This window comes from Panthera onca, chromosome E1 (genome assembly GCF_046562875.1).
Source record: "Panthera onca isolate mPanOnc1 chromosome E1, mPanOnc1 haplotype 2, whole genome shotgun sequence".
Classification (NCBI taxonomy): domain Eukaryota; kingdom Metazoa; phylum Chordata; class Mammalia; order Carnivora; family Felidae; genus Panthera; species Panthera onca.
This window is the reverse complement of record NC_138352.1, coordinates 13,062,945-13,082,736: the sequence shown is the minus strand read 5'-3', so window position 1 is coordinate 13,082,736 and position 19,792 is coordinate 13,062,945. Positions and strand designations below refer to the sequence as shown.

General features: G+C 63.3%; 1 protein-coding gene across 1 annotated transcript; it reads left to right on the top strand.

Moving 5' to 3' along the window:
• Positions 1–335: 335 nt before the first annotated feature.
• LGALS3BP (galectin 3 binding protein) lies at positions 336–9,161 on the top strand. The gene is made up of 6 exons (XM_081791130.1): positions 336–368; positions 1,742–1,816; positions 2,783–2,995; positions 3,575–3,706; positions 4,897–5,155; positions 7,765–9,161. The coding sequence occupies exons 2-6, from the start codon at positions 1,765–1,767 to the stop codon at positions 8,816–8,818; spliced, it is 1,710 nt and encodes a 569-aa protein (XP_081647256.1). The 5' UTR covers positions 336–368; positions 1,742–1,764; the 3' UTR covers positions 8,819–9,161.
• Positions 9,162–19,792: the final 10,631 nt, after the last annotated feature.

Here is a 19,792-nt window from a genome sequence, read left to right as displayed (position 1 = left end):
GCCACCGCCGCCCTCCCCCAGCGCCAGCCCTAGGGGCCAGTCCAGCTTGGAAGGTTGTTTACAATCGAGCCTAGCTGCCGCTGTGGGCAGGCCGCCTCGCTCCGGTTATCGAGTCAGTTAGACTGCCCCCGCGAGGTCCAACATCTGCAGGCAGAGCTGAGAGGAGGGAGGGGACCAGGGAGCCTTGGGCGGCAGCCAGTCCCAGAAGAGACCCAGGTCAGGTGGTTTCTAGAAATCGAAACTCCACTGTTTTCTGTGGCGTTTCCTGGGACCAGCATGCCATGCTTCACACTGTTTTCTGGGTTGAAGAGGGGATCCTGCAGCAGGTAGGCAAGAGGATCCAGGGCAGCCATCAGTAGTGGCCTCAGGTAAGCTCACGCCTCTTGTTCTCAGGTGGGTGTCCCTCTCACTACCCAATGTAATCTGGTGGGTACAGTCTCCCTGTGGGTACCCAGCTGGGATCTGGTGCTCTCCCTCAGCCCAGAAACCATCATTGCCGCTCCCAGATCCACAGGGTCTCTATGTACAGTTGTCCAAGTGGTTCACTGCACAAGGACAGAGGGCAAACAGGCTTGGAATTCAGCCCAGTGCCCTCTCACCAGATGGTGTATTCCAGCCCAGGCCTATACCTATCCCAAGAAAGAGTATCTTTTTTTCTAATTTGCAAAGGTCAGGCAGCCTTATCCCAATTTCCCATGTGAGGGAGTCAGGCTACAGCAGGTGGCCATGACCACCCCAAGGGCAGCCATATTTGCATACCACGTACCAGGTGCTTGATCGGCCACTGTTAATGCACAACTGGGGTGCTGCCTCAGGGTCACCAGCCCTGAACTTGTAGGGGTGCCCACAATGGCGGCCTCGTTGCCCACTTGCTGGGCCCGGGGGTGGCGTGTGGCCACGGGATTGTCACCGAGACAGAGAGACGATGACTGGTTCCCCAGTCATCGCCGGGTCCTGGCGGGCAGAGGCAGGTGAGGGGCAGAGGCTGGGATTAAGGCGAAAACCGAGCCCCAAAAATTGCAGAGAAGCAAGGACTCCAGGCGGACGTTGGAAGAGCTGAGCCCCCCAGGCTGGCTGTGGAGTCTCGGTGGCCCGAGCCTCTCCGCGCCTGTGTCTTGGGGACACTAACCTCAGAGGTGGCAGCACCAGGTCCACCGCTCAGCATCTCCCCCCCGGCCTGCTCCCCCGGCCCCCGTCTCGTCCGCACCCCCACCCCCACCCCCACCCAGCTGCAGCCAGTCCCAGGCCTCAGCCCTGACTCCCCCTCCCAGCCACTGTCTCTGGCCCTGTCTGTCACTCCTGCCTGGATTTTCTGAGGACCTCCCGGCGTGTCCCCTCCCTTCGGGGGCCCACAGAGAGCTCTCAGGCACGCCCACAGGAGTCCAGCTGCCAAAAGTAAAGCCCTACCTTCAGCAAGGCCCACCAGGCCTCTGGGGATCTGGGCCCTGCACCCTCTACAGCCTTGCCCAGGGCCTGGTTTTCGGAGATGGGCTTTAGTGCCCACTGTCCTGCTGCTTAGAGACCTCCACCCGTTCCCCTCACCCTTCGTCTGGGCAAGTCTCACTCCCTCCTTACGCGCTGAGGACCACCCCTCGGGGGAGGGGCTCCCGCTGGGGGGGGGGGGGGGCACCTGTCACGCTCACAGCTGAGAGCAGGGACACCACACGTAGGGTCTGAAGGATCCTGGTCCCAAGGGCTGCCCAGCTCTGCCATAGGACTCTTCTGCTTCCTTCCACCGCAGGACGGGGGCCTCCCAGGAGAGCCATGGCCCTCCCACGACTCCTCTGGATGTGGCTGCTGGTTGCAGGGACCCAAGGTGAGCTGAGCCCCAGGAATGCCCAAAGCGGCCATCTGAGGGGCCGCTGCTCCGCCTTCTGTGGGGCTGACCCCTCCTTGCGGAACATCTAGGCAATGTTCTGCCTGGGTCACCGGGGTCAGCCCGGGTCTTCTCTCCTGCCTGGAGCCCTGGTGATCCCCAGTGATGGTGGCTCATAGGTTCTGGGGGGACACCAAGGGATTCTCCGTTTCATCCAGTGGGACCCGGAGCGACTGAGCACCGGGAGCCCATCACACAGGCCGAATGCTGGGGGTTGGGGGGGGCGGGTCACAAATCAGTGCCCTGTGGACCCAGTCAGACTTCAGAGTTCTGGATGCCTGTCTTCAGAAGTGTTCTCAGGAGGCCCTTCCTTGTCCTGGTGACCCCATGGAGGCCTGCTGCACCCCCGACTGAGAACTACCCTTTGACATGGCACCCAGCTCCTGCCTGACCCTGTCCCAGAACAGCCCCACTTTCTCTCTGCACCTGGCGTTTCCTGCCAATGTTTCTGGGGGGTCGCTGGGCCTGCCACTCCTGGCACCCCCCCCCCACCCTCCTAGGGGTCCATGCTGTAGTGCATAGGCAGCATCCCCGAGCCCCAGACGCCCTCAGGTGGGGTCACATAGGCCCCTCCTCCTCCGTTCTGCCCCCTGGGGTCCCGCCTCCCCCGTTCTCAGGCTTTAGGGTCCCAAGCTGCCCCTCCTGCCCCTTCTCTACCAACAGAGGAAGGACTCAGACCTCAAAGATAAGAGGCGTTTTACCTCCTGGCAGGGGGCCATGTCCTCTACCCCTCCCCTACAGGTGAACCCCTCGAGGATGGAGGGAGGGCTTTAAAGTTCGTTGCACAGCAGGCACCCCGCCCTGGGGGGAACTGAGAAGTGGTCCTCGGGGGGCAGGGCCCCCGGATAGGGAAGGAGGTGGGCCTTTCTCCCTGCTGAGCTTTCTGTTCCCTTGGGGACCCTGTAGGTGTGAAAGATGGGGACGTGCGGCTGGCCGACGGGGACATGCGCCTGGCCGACGGGGACAGCGCCAATGAGGGCCGCGTGGAGATCTTCTACAGAGGCCAGTGGGGGACGGTGTGTGACAACCTATGGGACCTGACGGACGCCAGCGTCGTCTGCCGGGCCCTGGGCTTTGAGAACGCCACCAAGGCTCTGGGCAGAGCCGCCTTCGGGCCAGGTAGGCCTGCTGGTCCCCAGGTCCCACAGCTGGGACCGGCTGCCAGAGAAGGGCCGGGCCTCCTCACTCGCCTTTGGCCAACACTTAAAGCAGGGCTAACACCCGAGCTGGCCAGGGGCACTCACACTGGCCTTGCCGGCAGCCAGTCCCTCAGGCCCTGGGAACCATACCTTCCTGAACCATCCCCCCACACCCTGGGGGGTGCATAGGACTGTTTCCACTGACGCAGGGCCGGTGATTCTGAAGAAAGGGAAATACTCCAACTATTCAGAGGCGGGGGTCGGGTACAGATGATGGCTGGTTTGTGGCCACCGGAATAAACCCGAACCCGCACTCGGATCGCCGCCAGGTCACACCTGGGGACAGACCCCGCAGGGCAGCGTGAGGGACCAGGGGCCGCCGGCATGGAGCGCGAGGGCTGCACGGGGCTCCCGTCGCCGCAGTAAACGCAACTGGCCTCTGCAGTCGGCAGTTCTGGGGGAGCAGCAGCCCTGTCGACGCCCCCCCCCACCCGCCACCCCCCCCCCGCCCCCCGCGGAGGGCGCCAGCACCCCCAGCCCCGCCCTTGTGTGCCTGCAGGCGCGGGCCCTATCATGCTGGACGAGGTGGAGTGCACGGGGACAGAGTCGTCGCTGGCCGAGTGCAAGTCCCTGGGCTGGCTGAGGAGCAACTGCAGGCACAATCAGGACGCCGGCGTGATCTGCATCAACGGTGAGCCCCTCGCGCCGCACCCTCCCTGCGCGCCGCAAGCCCTGCCCCGCCCCACGCCTGTCCCGGAGGGAGGGGGCGGGAGAGCCTCCAGAGCAGCACCACGCCCCAAGCCATCCCCGATTCCCCACGGCCCTTCGCAGGGCCGCTCACAAATGCTCCCTTTAACCGGGTCCTTGGGCAAGAGCCGCCTGCCCCCTGCACGGGACACCTGCGTGCTGCACGCTTGCATCTCGAAGCCTTTTACTTTCCTTCGTCCTCCGTCGGCGACACGGAAGGAGCGCCCGTGTGCCTGGACGGCAAGCCCTAAACCCTGCCCCCGCCGTGGCTCCCGCCCCTCTGGCCTCCCCTCCCCCTCCCCCTGCACCAGCACGCGGGCTGACCTCTCTGGGCCGCTCCGCGTTCTTCAGTCCCCGATTCCTATCTTTCTTCTCCTTCCTGGGCTTCGCACGGGGCCTGGGGACCTGGGCAGCACCCCCTCCCCCCCCCAGGCTTGGGGACAGAGCATTTACACAGCGATAGAGCCACTGCGTGGAGGGCTCCCTGGGAGCGGGGCGCGGGGGGGGGGGGGGGGGGGGGCCGGGCAGGGAGGCGGTGGTGACCGTGGGGGAGGAGGAATGCGGGGCTGGACCCGCCTGGCTGACTTGTGACCCATTTGTGAAAAAGAAAGAACAGGTGGGATTTTTGTTTCCAGTTAGGCTTTGGGGGTGTTGGGACAGGGGTACATCACCCCCGGCACCACCTCGGGGGGGGGGGGGGCTTCAAGTGGCTTCTCTAGGCCCCTGTTCCCTGAAGGAGGCTGCTAGGGACCCCATGGCTCTGAACTGAGTTTCTGTAAGACTCTCCCTCCTCAGACGGTCCAGCCAGGGAAAGGGTCTGGGTTTTAGAAGGCACCACCTGGGTGACTGCTTGAGCAGCTGGGATTTTAAAGGGGGGGGGGGGGGGGGGGGCGGGGGCGCTGGACGTCGGGGGAGGTGCTGCCCGAATGTGGGGGAGCAGAGGAGCTAACTGGGGTGTCCCACGGGGGGGTGGGGAGGCTCTGCACCACAGAGGGGACGGCACCCCCTGTCTCCCCCGGAGCCTTCCTGAGTAGATAAGGCGAGGAGGAGACCGAGTGCAGGGGGCAGAAGTGTTCTTGGGTGACGGCCCCTGGCCCTTCTTGCTAACAGTGTGCTCCCCTCTGCCCCTTTTAGAAACCCGCGGTGCCCACACCCTTGACCTGTCGGATGAGCTCCCTGCGGCTCTGGAGTGGATCTTTGACAGCCAGAGGGGCTGTGACCTGTCCATCAGGGTGAGGGTGAAGGACGACGAGGAGGAGGGCCTAGACGTGTGCGGCCACAGGCTGATCCTGTCAACCAACCCCGAGGCCGAGGCCCTGTGGAAGGAGCCTGGCCCCACCGTCACCATGGAGGTGGACGCAGAGTGCCTGCCTGTCGTCAGAGACTTTATCAGGTGACCATCCTCGGGACGGGGGTACCAGGGCCTGGGCAGGGTCCCCAGGGCGCTCCCACCTCCCTCCGGCGGCAAACCTCAGGGGCTACGGCACCGACCTCACGGGTGCTTCCGCGAGCACGTGCGTGGGCACGACACAACACACACTCACACCCGCGTGTGCCCCCACATATCCGCATGGTCTTAAACAGGCACACCCACACCCTCACGTGGACACACGTGTGCTTGCACATGCTCGGGCTCACAGTCGTGTGCGTCCCACCCTCTCGCGTGCACACGCACACTCTTCTGCGCACACACAGTTGCACACTCTACACTGACACACACACACACACACACACAAATACCGACTTTCACAAAACACTGCATAAAAAATCTCCCAGCAGTCGCCGCCGTTAGAAGAGGCATCAAACCCTCTGTGGGTCACAAGTCCACCGGGTCCAAGACCCGGACCGGTTTGGTGAGAGGTCGCTGGAGGGGCCTGGGGCAGAGCTGGGAAGGGGTCCCGCCCACCAGAGGCCGCCGGTCTGGGCCACGGCCTCCGCGGAGGCCCGGTCGTGCGTGTGTTCGAGGAGGAGTCAGGTGGTCCAGAAGCACGCACACCTGTCTCTGAGGTCACGTGAGGTCACGGCCCAAGATTTGCAAGAAACTTAAACGTAGTTACGAACTCACCCTCCTCCCCGTCTGGCTCTGACCTTGCTTGTGTGGAAGGTGGAGCGCTTGTGACCCCAGACCCGTCGGCGTCTCCCCCGCCCGTGAGCCGGCACCCCAGCTGGGGACACGGAGACACCAGGGGCCCGCCTCTCCGGGTCCTGGCCCGACCCTCCCGCCAGGCCGCCCTGCCGGGGCCCCCAGGGGCTTGTGCTCCGAAAGCACGTATTTAAAAAGAGCTGCTCCTTCTCCTTCTCCGGACCTAAAGCTCTATGTAGCTGGGAGCGACACTGAAGAGAAAACAACAAATGTTGGCAATTAAGACAGATTGAAACGGTTTCTTTCCGGCTGCCCTGTGCTGCACCGCCCCCCGCAATGGGACCATCTCTATGAGAACCAGGCAGGCGCCCTCCCCGCCCCCCCTCCCCCCCCCCCCCCCCCCAGTGGGACCATCTCTATGATCCGTTCGAGAACCAGGCAGGCACCCTTCCCCAGCTTCCCAGGCCCAGCTGGAATCACACCCTTGGTCAGAGCTCAGGATTCTGGAGCAGTGGTGATGCCCCCTGTCTCTTTCCTTCTCTCTCTGTCTCTTCCCTTCTCTGTCTTTTCCTTTTTCTCTCCGTCTCTGTCTCTGTGCCCTCACCAAAGGCAGAAAGGCTACAGCGGGCTGGATGCCCCTGGCCTCCGGACCCCGTCCGGCCCCGGGAAGGCCTCAGGAGACCTGATCCCCATCGAGGGCAGAGATTCCCCCCATTCCTCTGCCCGGGGCCCCCTGATGCCCGGGGCCTCCTCACCAGTTCCCATGGTTTCTGAGGGTCGCCGACGCTCCCCGTCCTTGTTCGAGTCTGCCTCTCAGGGGCAGGCCGAGGGACGACTGGGACCCCCCTCCTCACACCGGGGCCTACCTGAGGCTGAGGTGGGTAGTGACCGGCGGCCTGGGAACCTCCCGCTCCGGCCTGAAATGAGAATTGGGAGGGGTGGTAGCCACAGTCCCTCCCCCCTTTTGTCAACGCACCTGCGGGGCCTGCCACCAAAGAGGCCGTGCTCGGGAGGTGTGCGCCCCAGTGCCCTGCCACTGCTCCAGGGCGAGGCTTCAGTGATTCGGGCAGTTACCCAGCTGGTGGGTGGCCGGCCAGCGGGAAGATGCCCTCTTCCCCCTGCGAGTTCCTGTCGCCAGCAGGAATCACACGCTAAGCTTCGAGAGTAGCGAGTGCAGGAAGGGACGAGGAGGGGAGGACCCGCGTCTGCCACCGTCACTGGGCACAGGGTCCCCGTCTCCTCCCAAGGGACGCCACCCGCCCCATCCCGGGAGAGGGCGGCAGGCCTAGCCCGGCATTGCCCTCTAGGCAGACCCCTTCCACACCTGTTCTCACCCAGCACAGAGGGTCCTGGTGGCGCCCCGAGTCACAGAGCCAATCATAGATTGGGTGCCACCGGCATGGGCTCCCCGTCAGCAGGGGAAGCAGACAGGGAGCAACCAGGGGTGATGCCCGTGTCACGGGGGCAGGAGAAGGTGCTGGGGACAGAGGGGCACTGACAGGCACCCAGCAAGGGACCGAAGGGGCCCTGGCCAGGGCTGTGACGGCAGGAAGGAAGGGGTAGTGTAGTGCTGATGCCCGAGGTGGCCAGCAGGTCCTGGCGCCCAGGACACCAGAGGGTGATGACCGTGACGGCGGAGGCAGAGCACAGAGGTTGCTGGTGCTGCCTCCGTCACAGGTGAGGAGGTCACCTGTCAGATCTGAGCAGATGTGAGATTGGACTGTGGATTGGCCCGAAAGATAAGTCCGTGGGGCACCGAACGCCTCTCGAAATGGGGCACCGCCGGGGGTGTCTGTGGGTCGCCGGCAAACACGGGATAGATAGTGATGTCAGAGAGGCAGGCCCGGCACACGCCCGGCCCCCTGTCGTCCCGCAGGGGCAGGGGTGCCCGGCTGGTCAGCGCTCGCTCCCCTCCCCAGGTACTTCTACTCCCGAAGGTTGGGCGTCTCCCTGACGTCGGTGAAGTGCTTCCACAAGCTCGCCTCCACCTACGGGGCCTGGCGGCTGCAGAGTTTCTGCGCGAGCCTCTTTGCCATCCTCCTCCCCGAGGACGCCTCCTTCCAGACGCCCCTGGACCTCTATGCCTATGCACTGGCCACCCAGAACCCCGTGCTGGAGGAGCTCTGCGTGCGGTTCCTGGCCTGGAACTTCGAGGCCCTGACGCAGGCCGAGGCCTGGCCGAGCATCCCCACGGCCCTGCTGCGAGTCCTGCTCTCCAGGAGCGACCTGGCCGTGCGCAGCGAGCTGGCCCTGCTGATGGCCGTGGACGCGTGGAGCCGGGAGAAGCAGCCCTCCCACGGGGAGGTGGAAGGCCTTCTGGACGAGATCCGGTTCCCCATGATGCTGCCCAAGACCCTGTTCGAGCTGCAGTTTAACCTGTCCCTGTACCGCGGCCATGAGGCACTCTTCCAGAAGAAGACTCTTCAGGCGCTGGAGTTCCACACCGTGCCCTTCCGGCTGCTGGCCCAGTACAGAGGCCTGAACCTCAGCGACGACGCCTACCAGCCCCGGCTGTATACCTCGCCCACCTGGAGTGCCAACATCTCGGGCGATTCCCAGGCCTCGTCCAACTACCTGGATGCTCCAAACCGGTCCTTCCAGACCCCACAGCACCCCAGCTTCCTGTTCCAGAACCAGCTCGTCTCCTGGTTGCTCCTGTACCTTCCCACCGTCCAGAGCTGCTGGGACTACGGGTTCTCGTGCACCGAGGACGAGGTCCCCCTCCTGGGCCTCTCCAAGTCTACCGACTCAGACCCCACCATCGGCTACCAAAGCCAGGCTCTGATGCTCTGCGAGGGGCGCTTCGTGGCCGACGTCACCGACTTCCTGGGACAGAAGGCCCCGATCCCCAACGCCCTGGGCACCAACAGCTCCCGGAGCGCCTCCCTCTTCCCCTGCCCGGAAGGGTCCTTCACCAGCTTCCAAGCGGTCATCCGCCCCTTCTACCTGACCAACTCCTCCGACGCGAACTAGGCGCAAGCGAGCGCCGAGAGGCCAGGCGCCTCCCAGTCCGCCCCAGGCTTGCCGTTGCTGGCCGCCTCCTGTCTGCAGCCACCAGCCGCACCGGCCACCAGAGGGCCCTCGCGCTTTCACTGATGTCTCTGAGCTTAGAGAAAGTACTGGAAGGTTTCAACTAACGTTCACCACCCTGCACGGAAGTCCCAGTTCCACCCCCACCGCCCGGCTGGTTTCCAGGTCGAGAAGCAGCAGGACCCGGGAGGGGCAGCGGCTGGACTTTCCACCCGGCCTTTCCCTTTCCCGGTCGGGTCCTGTGCCGTCCCTCGTCCGAGATCATTAAAATTGCACTGATTGCCCAGTTCCCGCGTTGGTGCCCAGAGTCGCGCGTCCATTCTGCGCTCGGACGTTGGGTGTGCTGGGTCCTGGGGCTCAGAATGAGCAGACACAGCCCCTGTCCTCGCGAAGCTGCGACCCCGGCGGTGGGACGGGCGGGGCAAGTAGACACCCTCGGCGTCATCGCAGTGGGGATGCAGGTGATGGAAACCAGAGGGTGCGCAGGGCGGCGGGCCGTGGAGAAACGAGAGGCCGGGGCATATGGAAAATGGGGCAGGGGGCGGTGAGCCCCGGGGAGAAGGAGCGGCCCCTGGCGACCCCGTGCCTCCGCGAACCCTCGCGCATGCGCACGAGGATGCGGCCGCGGATTCTCCTCGCAGCCAGGCTCCTGGGAATTGGAAACCACCGTCATGCGCATCAGCGAGGGGCCAGCGCCCCGACAACGGACACCCACGACGGGGTGGGCGGGACAGAAAGACATGCTGGAGCGACCCTGGGCCACCCACGCAATCTAAGTGAGGGCAGGGGACCGAGCCTGGGGTCCCGTGGGGACTTATCCTTGGTTCGGGGTGCTCAACCCTACCCCCCCCCCCACCCCCCGCCGAGAGCAGGGCAGGAACTCTGAACTGTCCCTGCTGCTGTGTGATGTGAGCTCCAGGCCCAGGGTCCCCGGAAGCACGCGGTTGGCCGAGCCCAGGCCACGTGCTGGCAGCTCTCGGCCAGGGTCTGAACGGCAGCATCTGGGCTGCTCTGGCCTCGGGAAGGGGAGGTGCGCACGGGAGGGAGGGTCAGACGCGGGACCGGCCAGAAGGCAGCAGGCCCGACGCACACTGCGCCCCCGCCCCCGCAGGGACAGAGAGCCTCCCGCCTGGCCCAGGCACAGCTTCGCCTTCCCGAGGGGTCCCAGCTCCAGGCCCGCGGTCTTGGCCACGTCGGTGGCTGTGCCTGGACGTTTTACAAACGTTAGCGTTTCGTTTCTACCGCGCGCTGACTAGCACCAGCTCCTGTGTCGGGCTCAAACGCAGGTAGAGGTCGAGGGGAAGGAAAGGTCGGCGGGAGTAAGCACTGGGTCCCGGAGGTGGCCCCGGGGACCACCAGCTTCCACAGCGGTGTTCTTCTCTGGCTCTGGGAGAACCACCTGCCGGCCTCGAGCTCCGCGTGCACCGAGAACCGGAGGGCGGTTATCGGCTTGTGCGGCAGCCCGTGATCGGATTCGTAAGGAATCTGGAAGCAGGGTGGTTCCGGCAGAACTGGCTGGCATGCCTCAAGGCCCAGGTTCTTCCGTCTTCCGCCCCTGCCGTCCCCGAGCCCTCCCACACTCGTGAGTCACGGGGCTGCCCGCATTAGATCCCTGGGCCTCGGCACCTGCGTGCACTAGGGCCAGGCACCACGCCATTCGGTGAGCCCAGGGTTGGTAGGACAAAGGCCAGTATGACGGGTGGGGAGGGCCAGTCCAAATCTAGAATAAATGTCGGATTCCTTGGCTGGAAGACATCCGCCAGGCGCGAGTGCCCTCGGGGAGACGGCGTTCCGCCTCGGCATCACAAGACGCCAGGGGAGGGCTCGGGAGCAAACGTCAGATCGCATCGGCCTGGGTGACTAGGCCAAGGTCAGCCCATGCACAGCCACCCTCCCTGCCACCAAGGCCACCTGGAGAGCCAGAAGAGCAGGCCACTGTGGCCGGGGAGGGGCAGTGACTCCCCCCGAGCAGCCTGCCTGACCCCCATGGCATGAGGGCCTGTTTGGTCAGAGACTCTCTTTGGTCAGGCTCTCTGATCAAACCCTGCCTCCTCTGCAGACAAGGTGGCCCAGACCCTCTTCCCTAATGGGGAGTGAGGTGTTGCTCAACCTTCTGCCCTAAGGGAGGGCGACAGTGCCACAGCAGGCCTCTCCCGCCTGGTGTTAGCCAACCGTGCATCCCGAAACCAGGCTCGCGTCTTCCCCAAGAGGCTGCAGGTGGCCGAGGGAGGGGCGACCGATGCACAGAATACGGCAGCCCACACAGATACGAGCCACCCACTACTCCAGGGATTGGTCGAGCCACTCCTTGGGGACCCACTCCACCTGCTGCTGGGGGCTCAGATCCTGTCGAGCTCAGGGAGGGCTGCTCAGGACCCGTGCTCAGGTGCTGGGGCCCAAAGCTGGTTGTGGCTTAGAAGGAGAGAGGTTCCCTGCTGAGGACAGCATCGACTTGACTGCAAAGGCCCAGATACCTCCCGGATGGTCCTCCCACCAGGCCTCGTGGGCACCGCCCCCCCGTCCCCCGCCAGTGTGCCTTGGTGAATCCCAAGCACCGCTGGGGAGGCAGCTCATAAAGGAATCCGTTCTGGTCCCGAGCCCCTCACAGACAGCTGGCCACATCCTTCTCCTTGCAGTCGGAAAGCCCCCACCAACTGGCACCTCCTTCCTCAGTGCATTTCCCCGGGGCGTTCAGGCAAGAGGGCTGTCCGGGTCTGTCTAGATGAGGGGCCACAGATTCACTGCACGTCGTGCACATTTCAGGGTCCTGGATCCTGGGTTCCTTTCTCTGCATCGTAGCGAGGGCTTCATGGGTCACCAGGAAGCCCAGTTGTCCCATCAGGCAGGTGAGACAGCACTACTCTCAGCGGCTCAAGCAACGAAGGCAGGTCTCTGATGGTTGTGCCTGTACTGGATATTTTTAGCTTCCGCTTCGTATATTGAAAACGCAAAAATAGCAATGACTTAGGTGGGATGCTTTCTTTTTCTCTCACGCAGGAGAGATGAGGCAATCATTCTGGAGGTGGGAGCCTCCTTTTCTCAGCACTATCTTAGGCTATGACTGCCATCTTTGAGGTTACTTCATGGTCCGCAGTGGCTGCTGGGATTCCGGCCATCATGTCTGCCTTTCAGGAGGAAGCAGGAAGGAGGTAGCAGAAAAGGACAAAAGACTTTCTTCTGGCTGTCTGTCCCCTGAGACTGGGTCTTTCAATTTTGCATCTTTAAATTTTGCACGTACTTTAGCTTGCTTGGTTCATCCTTGCTTCAGTCCCATTGAAAACAGCTGCCCCTTGAGCCTGCAATCCTTGAATATCTTTGGTTCTTCATAGTATTTTGTGGGCAGCAACAGGGTCCCCGACATTTTGCCTCCAGTGGATATTTCATTCCAGGCGACCCACAGGCCAGTAACTGAAATCAGCTGGTTTATACACTGCCAGCCGTCTATCCCTGTGTGCCAGTGGAATTTTGAGAAACGGTGTTACTGCTTTACGACATATACGTATGAGGGTACAGATCTACATCGATGCATATATATATATATATATATATATATATACACACACACGTATGTATAAAGTATAGAGCTCGGTTAATCTTTATATTACGTGTATACAACAAATGCCGACCCCTCAGATCTGGATTCTAACACCTCCCTCGGCCCCAGAAGACGCCCTCATGCCTCTTTCCAATTAGTACCACACCCCCGCCCCCATAACCACCGTTCTGACTCTCATCAACACAGACTAGTCTTTCCTGTTCTTGAACTTCACATAAATGGAATCACGCCGTGTGTACCCTTCAGCGTTGGCCTTCTTGGACTCAATATTTTGTCTGCAGGTTTCCGCAGAAAGACAGAGTCCCATTATAGGAATTTGCCCCAGTTTTCCAACCTGTTCTACAGCTCCTGGGTATCAGGGCTGTTTCCAGCGTTTTGGTATTTTATTTAAAAAAAATTTTTTTAACGTTTATTTATTTTTGAGACAGAGAGAGACAGAGCACGAATGGGGGAGGGTCAGAGAGAGAGGGAGACACAGAATCTGAAACAGGCTCCAGGCTCTGAGCAGTCAGCACAGAGCCCGACGCGGGGCTCGAACTCACGGACCGCGAGATCATGACCTGAGCCGAAGTTGGCCGCCCAACCGACTGAGCCACCCAGGCGCCCCAACGTTTTGGTATTTTAAAAGAAATATTTACTTATTTTGAAAGAGAGAGGAGGGGGCAAAGAGAGAGAGAGAGAGAGAGGGAGAGAGAATCCCAAGCAGGCTCCGGGCTGTCAGTGTGGAACCCAACATGGGGCTTGATCCCATGAACCGTGAGATCATGACCTGAGCAGAGATCAAGAGTCGGATGCTTAACGGACTGAGCCACCCAGGCGCCTCTGCTGTTTTGAAAAAAGCCTCCGTGAACATTAATTGCGTGCGTCCTTTGGAGGACACGTGGGCTCGTTGTCCCGGGGGTGCACCTGGGAGTTGATGGGGCGTGCGTTTCGCTTTAGTGGACGCTGTGCAGCCCTTTTCCTCAGTGACCGTGCCAGTGTGCCCCCTGCCCCCGCGTGAGAGCTCAGCTGCCCCGCGTCGTCCCCAGCACTACTCACTGTCAGCCTTATCTGCAGTCATGCTGGGGGGGGGAGGGGGGGAGGTCCAGTGGGAGTTTCTCTGCTTTCAGCCCACCGTTCTCCAAGGACCGCTCGCCTGAAATCCACTTCCAGCACCAGTGTCTACACCAGCCGCTGCTCTCGTTTGCAAACAACAGAACCAAGTCTGGCGACTCTAAGCGGAAGAGGGTTTAAGGAAGGAATCGGGAAGCTCGCGGACCGGAGGGAAAGGCTGGAGAACCAGGCTTGGGAGCTGGGCAGCAATTAGGGAAGTTAGTGTTTCAGGGAACTTGCCCACTAACAAACCGCTCCCAAACTCAGCCTCTTACTACCGCCGTTCCTGCGCGCATGGCCCTAGGGGGCGTAATTTGGGCTGGATTCTCGGGAATGGCTGGTCTTTGCTCCCGCGGGGTTGGCTGGGCTCCTCGGGTCCCGGCCTCACCTGGGTGGGACAGCTGGGAGCGTGGGGCTCGTCTGTCCATCTGGTCCTGGTGGATGCCAACGCCGCCTTGGTCACCCGGTGGCAGAGTTCCCCGATGCGAGGCCGCCGTAGATCCAAGGGTGCGGGGAAAACAGCATCTACCTCCTGCCGGGAAGAGCTGCCATTTGAAGTTCACAGCCAGCAAGCTGAGGACGGCTGGGCCCAGGTAGCGAGGCTGGAATTTAGAAACCGCCGACGCCCCGCCGGGGACACACTCTCTGCCTCATGGGCCCCTGGGGTTCCGGATGCCGCCGCTCCTCTTCTGTCCCCTCAGCAAGCTTTCTGAACCACCCCTGCCTCACTCAGCCACCTGCTGCAGACCCGAGGTCCCGAGAGGCCACCCGAGAGCAGACCTGGCCTTTCCAGCCCGCACCGTGGCAGGTGTCCCGAACGCAGGAAGGAGCTTCAGAGGCCCTGAGAGATCGGGGACACATTACGGCCCTGGAGAGGGGAACGTTCCTGGCTGTCTACCGAGTCTCTATGTCCCCCCCCCCCCCCCCCCGCCCCAACTCCGGGCCCTCTCCCAAGGACCCAGCTGTTCCTTCTGGGACTGCCCCTCCCCCACCAGGTAGCAGCAGTGGGCGATCCCAGGGAGGGGCCCACAGGACCCCCACCCGTCTGTGCAGCTTCTGGTTTGGGGTGCAGTTGGTTGACGGGGAGGAGCACGTGACCCCTGTTTGAGCTTCTGTTGGGGGAGGGGAGTCGCGGGCGACCCTTTGACCCTGAGAACGCTTGTGGACCCCCCACGCCCCCCCCCCCCCCCCCGCCCGATGAAAGGTTTCTATTGTCTGCTTTTTCCATTTCGTTTTTATTTTTTAATGAGGAAATAGGTCGCAAGGAAAGGTTTTCCAAAGCCGTCCCCTTGCTGCTCAGGCCCTCACACCTCAAGCTCTGGCCACAGCCTGGCGCAGACGCGCTCACGATGCCCCGAAATGTCACAACCCGCGGTGGGTTCCTTGCGCCGCCGCCCCCCCTGCCCTGCGTGGCCCCAGACGAAGGTGGCGGGCCCGGGGCCTCCGTGAGGGCTGGACAGAAAAGGTTTGATGTGGCAGCAGCTGATCCCTCCGAAAGAATGTCGCTGGGGGGCTGCCAGAGCCCAGCGCCAAGCATGTGGTCGTTGCAAAACGGCCGGGAAAGAACACAGAGCCCTGCTCCCGGCTCCCCTCCCGCACCCGTGCTGCCCGGCCCGGCCGGCCCTCCCCATCCGCCCGGATGCCCGCGTCGGGGAGGGGGCGCCTTCCCTTCTCGGGGCCAGGGTGCAGGGGCGGTGGCCTCCCCCAGCCCCAGCCCCCCTCCCAGGTCCAGGAGTGAGCGGATGCCTGGCAAGTGTTGGGGGAGGGGAGGTGAGAGGTGGGGAGGAGAGGGCGCCAGGGCCAGAGGCACCACGGGCTGTGACCTATGGGGGGGGGGGGCGGTGGAGAGGAGTGGGGTCCTGGGGACAGTCCAGAGCGGCCCAGAGGATCTAGGGGGGGCCCAGGTCAGCAACCAGAGGGGCTTAGGGGTGAGCACCCACTGGAGTTGCCGAGGCGGGGACAGCCAGCACCAGCACCTGTGACCCCCACGCGCCCCTGAGCCAGCCTTCAAGCCTGCTGGAGTCGGCCGGGGGGGGTGGGGTGGCCTGTCCAGGGGGCTGCACCGCGTCCAGGCGGGAACCGGCCTGTGTTAGTTTCCGGGGCTTCTGGCTGGAGTCGCCCCCACCCCTGCACGGCTAGAGACAGCACAGGGGTACCTCTCCCAGTGCTGGAGGCCACGGTCCGAAATCAAGGTGTGGGCCGGGCCGGTTCCTTCCCAGGGCTCCTCGGGCGGTCCGCTCCAGGCCCGTGCCCTTCTGCTGGCAGCCCTCGATCCCTGGCGTGAGGGCACGTGGCTCCCGTCTCTGCATCCAAAGCTCGGCTCCCTGTGTCTCCCGCCTCCCTGCCCTTTCTCTCATAAGGACGCCAGCTCCTGCATTCGGGCCCACCCTCCGTCCAGGGCGAGCTCATCTCCAAGTCCTTAACTTAATTACATCTCCAAAGACCCTTTTTCCAAACACAGTCACACCCTTGGGTCTTCGGGGTCAGGACACGGACATATCTTTTGAGGGAACACCGTCACCCCACTCCTTCCCTAATCCGAACCCTGCTGGTGCCCAGGAGAGGGGTCCTGGTCCCGAGGGGGACCTTCTGCCTTCCTGCCACGGCACCCTTGGGTGCCCGGAGCTGGATGGGGGCCGCCAGCCCATTTTCTCCTGCTTGAAAATGGGAAGCTGTCTCCCCTCCTGCTGGCCGGGGAATGACGTTCAGACTCAGAATATCTCACCCTTCCTGGGGTCTGCTTTCTTTGAGACACGGACTCTCCCATCTGACTTCCGCAGACCCCCGTGCCTGGTGACGCCACCTCTGCCCGTGCCAGGCCCGGGAAGCGACGGGGAAGCTGGCCCTCGGACACTGCTACAGACCCCGATCCACATGAGCTCCGGGATACCGGCGAGGGGGGGGTCAGGTGGATCATGGACCGCGACCTCTTTCAAAGATCCGAGGGCCGAGGCAGGGAAGCCACCGGGACACAGGTTTTGGTGTAATGTGACAAGGCACATTCTAACCATCAGAGTGAGACGGGGACGCACAGCTGGCGCTTGTTGGGGACGGCCACGGGGCAGTCGGCCGAGACCGGCCGGCGGGCCGGGCACCTGAGCCCCCGTCCTCAGCTGCAGAGCTGAGCGGACTGGGGCCCCTTATCCCCAGCCCCAGGCTCCTCCGTGCAGAGGGGACCCTGCCGGCTTCCCAACCCTTCCGCCTCCCTTCCATCTGTCACGTCCCCACCCTGAACCCAGAGCGACCTGCCTCTCCTTTCCGGAGCCTCCCCGCCACACAGCTCTGCCATCGTCCGGTGACAGTGCTGCCCGAGTGACAGTGCCACCGCAGGGAAGCGGGAGCAGACTTCCTAAGGTGCAAATCTGTTCTTGGAGCTGTAGCAAAACGATGCCCCACTTTCACCGGTGAGAGGACCCACTGGAAGTCTCCCAGCCTGACGGACAGAGGCTTGGAGGCCCCGGACAAGTGGAGGAGAGCCACCAGGAGTGTCCCCAGTCGTGGTCCCTTCACAAGCAAAGATGCTTCTCTACCGCCAACACCCACCCCCACGTCCTGCTCTGGTCGGTGGAACTTGTTTTCCCTCTTAGAGCGCACACAGACCAGAATGTTCTTCTGGAACATTCTTTCTCTTCCTCTTCACCGGGTAATTCCTACGCATCCTTCAGGTCTGAGGGCCCCTCAGATCTCAGGGGTCTGGCGGAAGGGGGCCTGAAGTTCTGCACCTCTAACCAGCTCCCTCCGACCACACTTTGGAGCCCAGCGCCTTAGACGCGGGACCTCTGGGAACGCTTCTCTGTCCTCCCCGCCGAGTCAGCTGCCCGGCCCTGTGCCCACGACACACGACATGTCCCCCTGCCGCAATCCTCCCCCAGGGCATGGCCCTCCCCACCCGTGTCTCTGCGGCCACTAGACGGAATTCTTTCCGAGGCCGGATCCCAGGGATGCCCAGCACAGAGCGGGAACACGGTCAGCCCTGAAATCTGGGTCGGATGAAGGAACCAACCCATGCGTTCAAACGCACGGTCCGTCAGACCTACGCCCCCCTCCTCCAAGACCACATCTACACCCTAGGGGAGAAATCCACTTAGAACACGGACCTCGCGTCGAGTCCCAAGTAGAGGAAACGAAACGGCTGTGGAACATTGGACCAGCTTAAGTCAACTTCCGATGGGATCATCTAGACCAGCGGTTTTCACAGCGGGGTCCCCCATCAGCAGCGTCAGCGTGGCCTGGGAAACTTGTCAGCAATGCAAATTCTCGGGACTGCCCCAGCCCTTCCGAGTCAGGAGCCCTGGGGAAGCGCCCGGCCTGCGTTCCAGAGCCCCAGAGACGCCAGCTCCCGCAAATGCAGGAGCCCGGGTCTCCACCCCGTGACAGCTGCCGTGGCTGCAGGTGGGAACCCCCCGGGGGGCTCTGAGCGTTCCTGAAACCTCTGCCCTCTGTGCCGCTGTCACCACCCCTCTGACACCGAACGCGAGGGTTGTGGAGGACCCTGCTTCCTGGACCTCCCGGAAGACTTTGTTTCCGACCCTTCTCCGGCCCTCAGATACCAGCTGCCGGGGGTCAGCGTGGACCCCACCGGCTAAGGGCTCCCGTCCCAGGAGACCACTCCCACCTCAGATGCCAATCGCGGATCCCCAGGGGGGTTCCCACCACCCCCTGCTCAGGCTTGATCGTTTGCTGGAAGGGCCCACAGAACTCAGGGAAACACTCGGCCTGCCGTTACCAGTTTATGGTAACGGATACCAGCCCGGCGCGGTGGCCGAGGGCAGCCCTTACAATTCCTTGTGTGCGGTGCCCTGAGCAGCCGTTCCCCATGAGACCAGCCTCCAGCCCTTTCCCGGGAGCCGCGTGCAAGAGGCTTTGTGCTTCAGTCACGGCAGCCCCGTGCGGGGATGGGGAGCGTTGCCTTGGCAACACGGAGACTTCGGGGGTGGTGATGGTGAGAAGGCCTGCGTTTGACCTTCTCGCCGTCCCATCTCGCGGGGCTGGCGGCTTTCCCGGCTCCCTGCTCTGCCACCAGGGCCGGGCCCAAGCCCTCGGCCGGGTGCGTTCCCCAAGGGAGGCCTTGGGCGCCCCCTCCCCACCCCCTCGGCTCAGGGGGCAGCCGCCTATGACATCGGCTTCACCAGGAGGCCCCGAGGAGTCCTGTGCCCATCTGGAAGCGGAGCCCCCGCCTGCACCAGGATAACCAGGGAGCCCCCCGTGGCCACACCTTCTGCTCGCTCGGAGGCTGTAACCACACAAAAGCAAGGTGATCTCTGAGTTCCGGGCGGCGAGTCAGGTCTCCGTCTCGGCCGGGTGACCTCAGGCAGAAGGCTTCCCCTCTCGGGGCCCCGGCTTGGCGACCGTAACGTGCGCACTGACACGCCGCCTCTCTCCGGGGACTGTCGTCAGAACCACGTGAAAGGGTATCTGAAGGCTTCCGATGTCACGGTCCCTCTTATCACGATGGCGAGGGCATTGTCTCTGCACGCTCGGGCGGCTCTAACAGAGCCAGCCGCAGACCGGGTGGCTCAGAAACGACAGGAACTCGCTCCCCTCGGCCTGGAGACTAGACGTCCGAGATCAAGGTGCCAATAGATTTGGTGCCTGGTGGGAGCCACCTTCCTGGTTCAGAGATAGCCCTCTTGGTCCGCTGCGTCCTCACAGGGAGGAAGGGGTGAGGGAGGCCCCGGGGTCCCTTTTATAAGGTCACTAATCCCATCCCTAAGGCTCCGCCCTCCGACCTGAACACCTCCCAGAGGTGACACCCCCTAACACCATCACACTGGGGGTTAGTTTCCAGCGTGTGGATTTGTGGGGGGACACGAACATGACCAGATGCTTCCGGGAGCTCAGCTCTGTGCGAGGGCCTCCGGGAACCTTTACTCGGTTAGGGACCCAGGTCGGAGACCTCAGTGCCCTCCCGCCGCGGGGCCCAGCCGCAGACTCCCCCACCCCCGCACTCTGGATCGCAGGCACGGTTGCACATTTGGGGTCCTGGCTTCGCGATGCTTCCAAGGCTGTGCGTTGACCGGGGTTCGGGGAGGGGAGGCGGGCCGGCCCCAGCGGCCGGGGTGCATCTGGTCTGCCCTCCTCGGCGGCCCCGGCCCGGGGACGTGAGGAGGACTCACCCCTGACCACGCATGGGTCGGGCCAGCTGCCCCCCCGGCCCCCCCACTGGGCCAGTCGGCTCCCTCAGACCTTGGTGGGGTCCCTCGGACCCAGGCTTGGGCAGCCTGCCCGGTCTCACGCGAGGTCTGTTCAGAAAATGCTTAAAAGCGTCA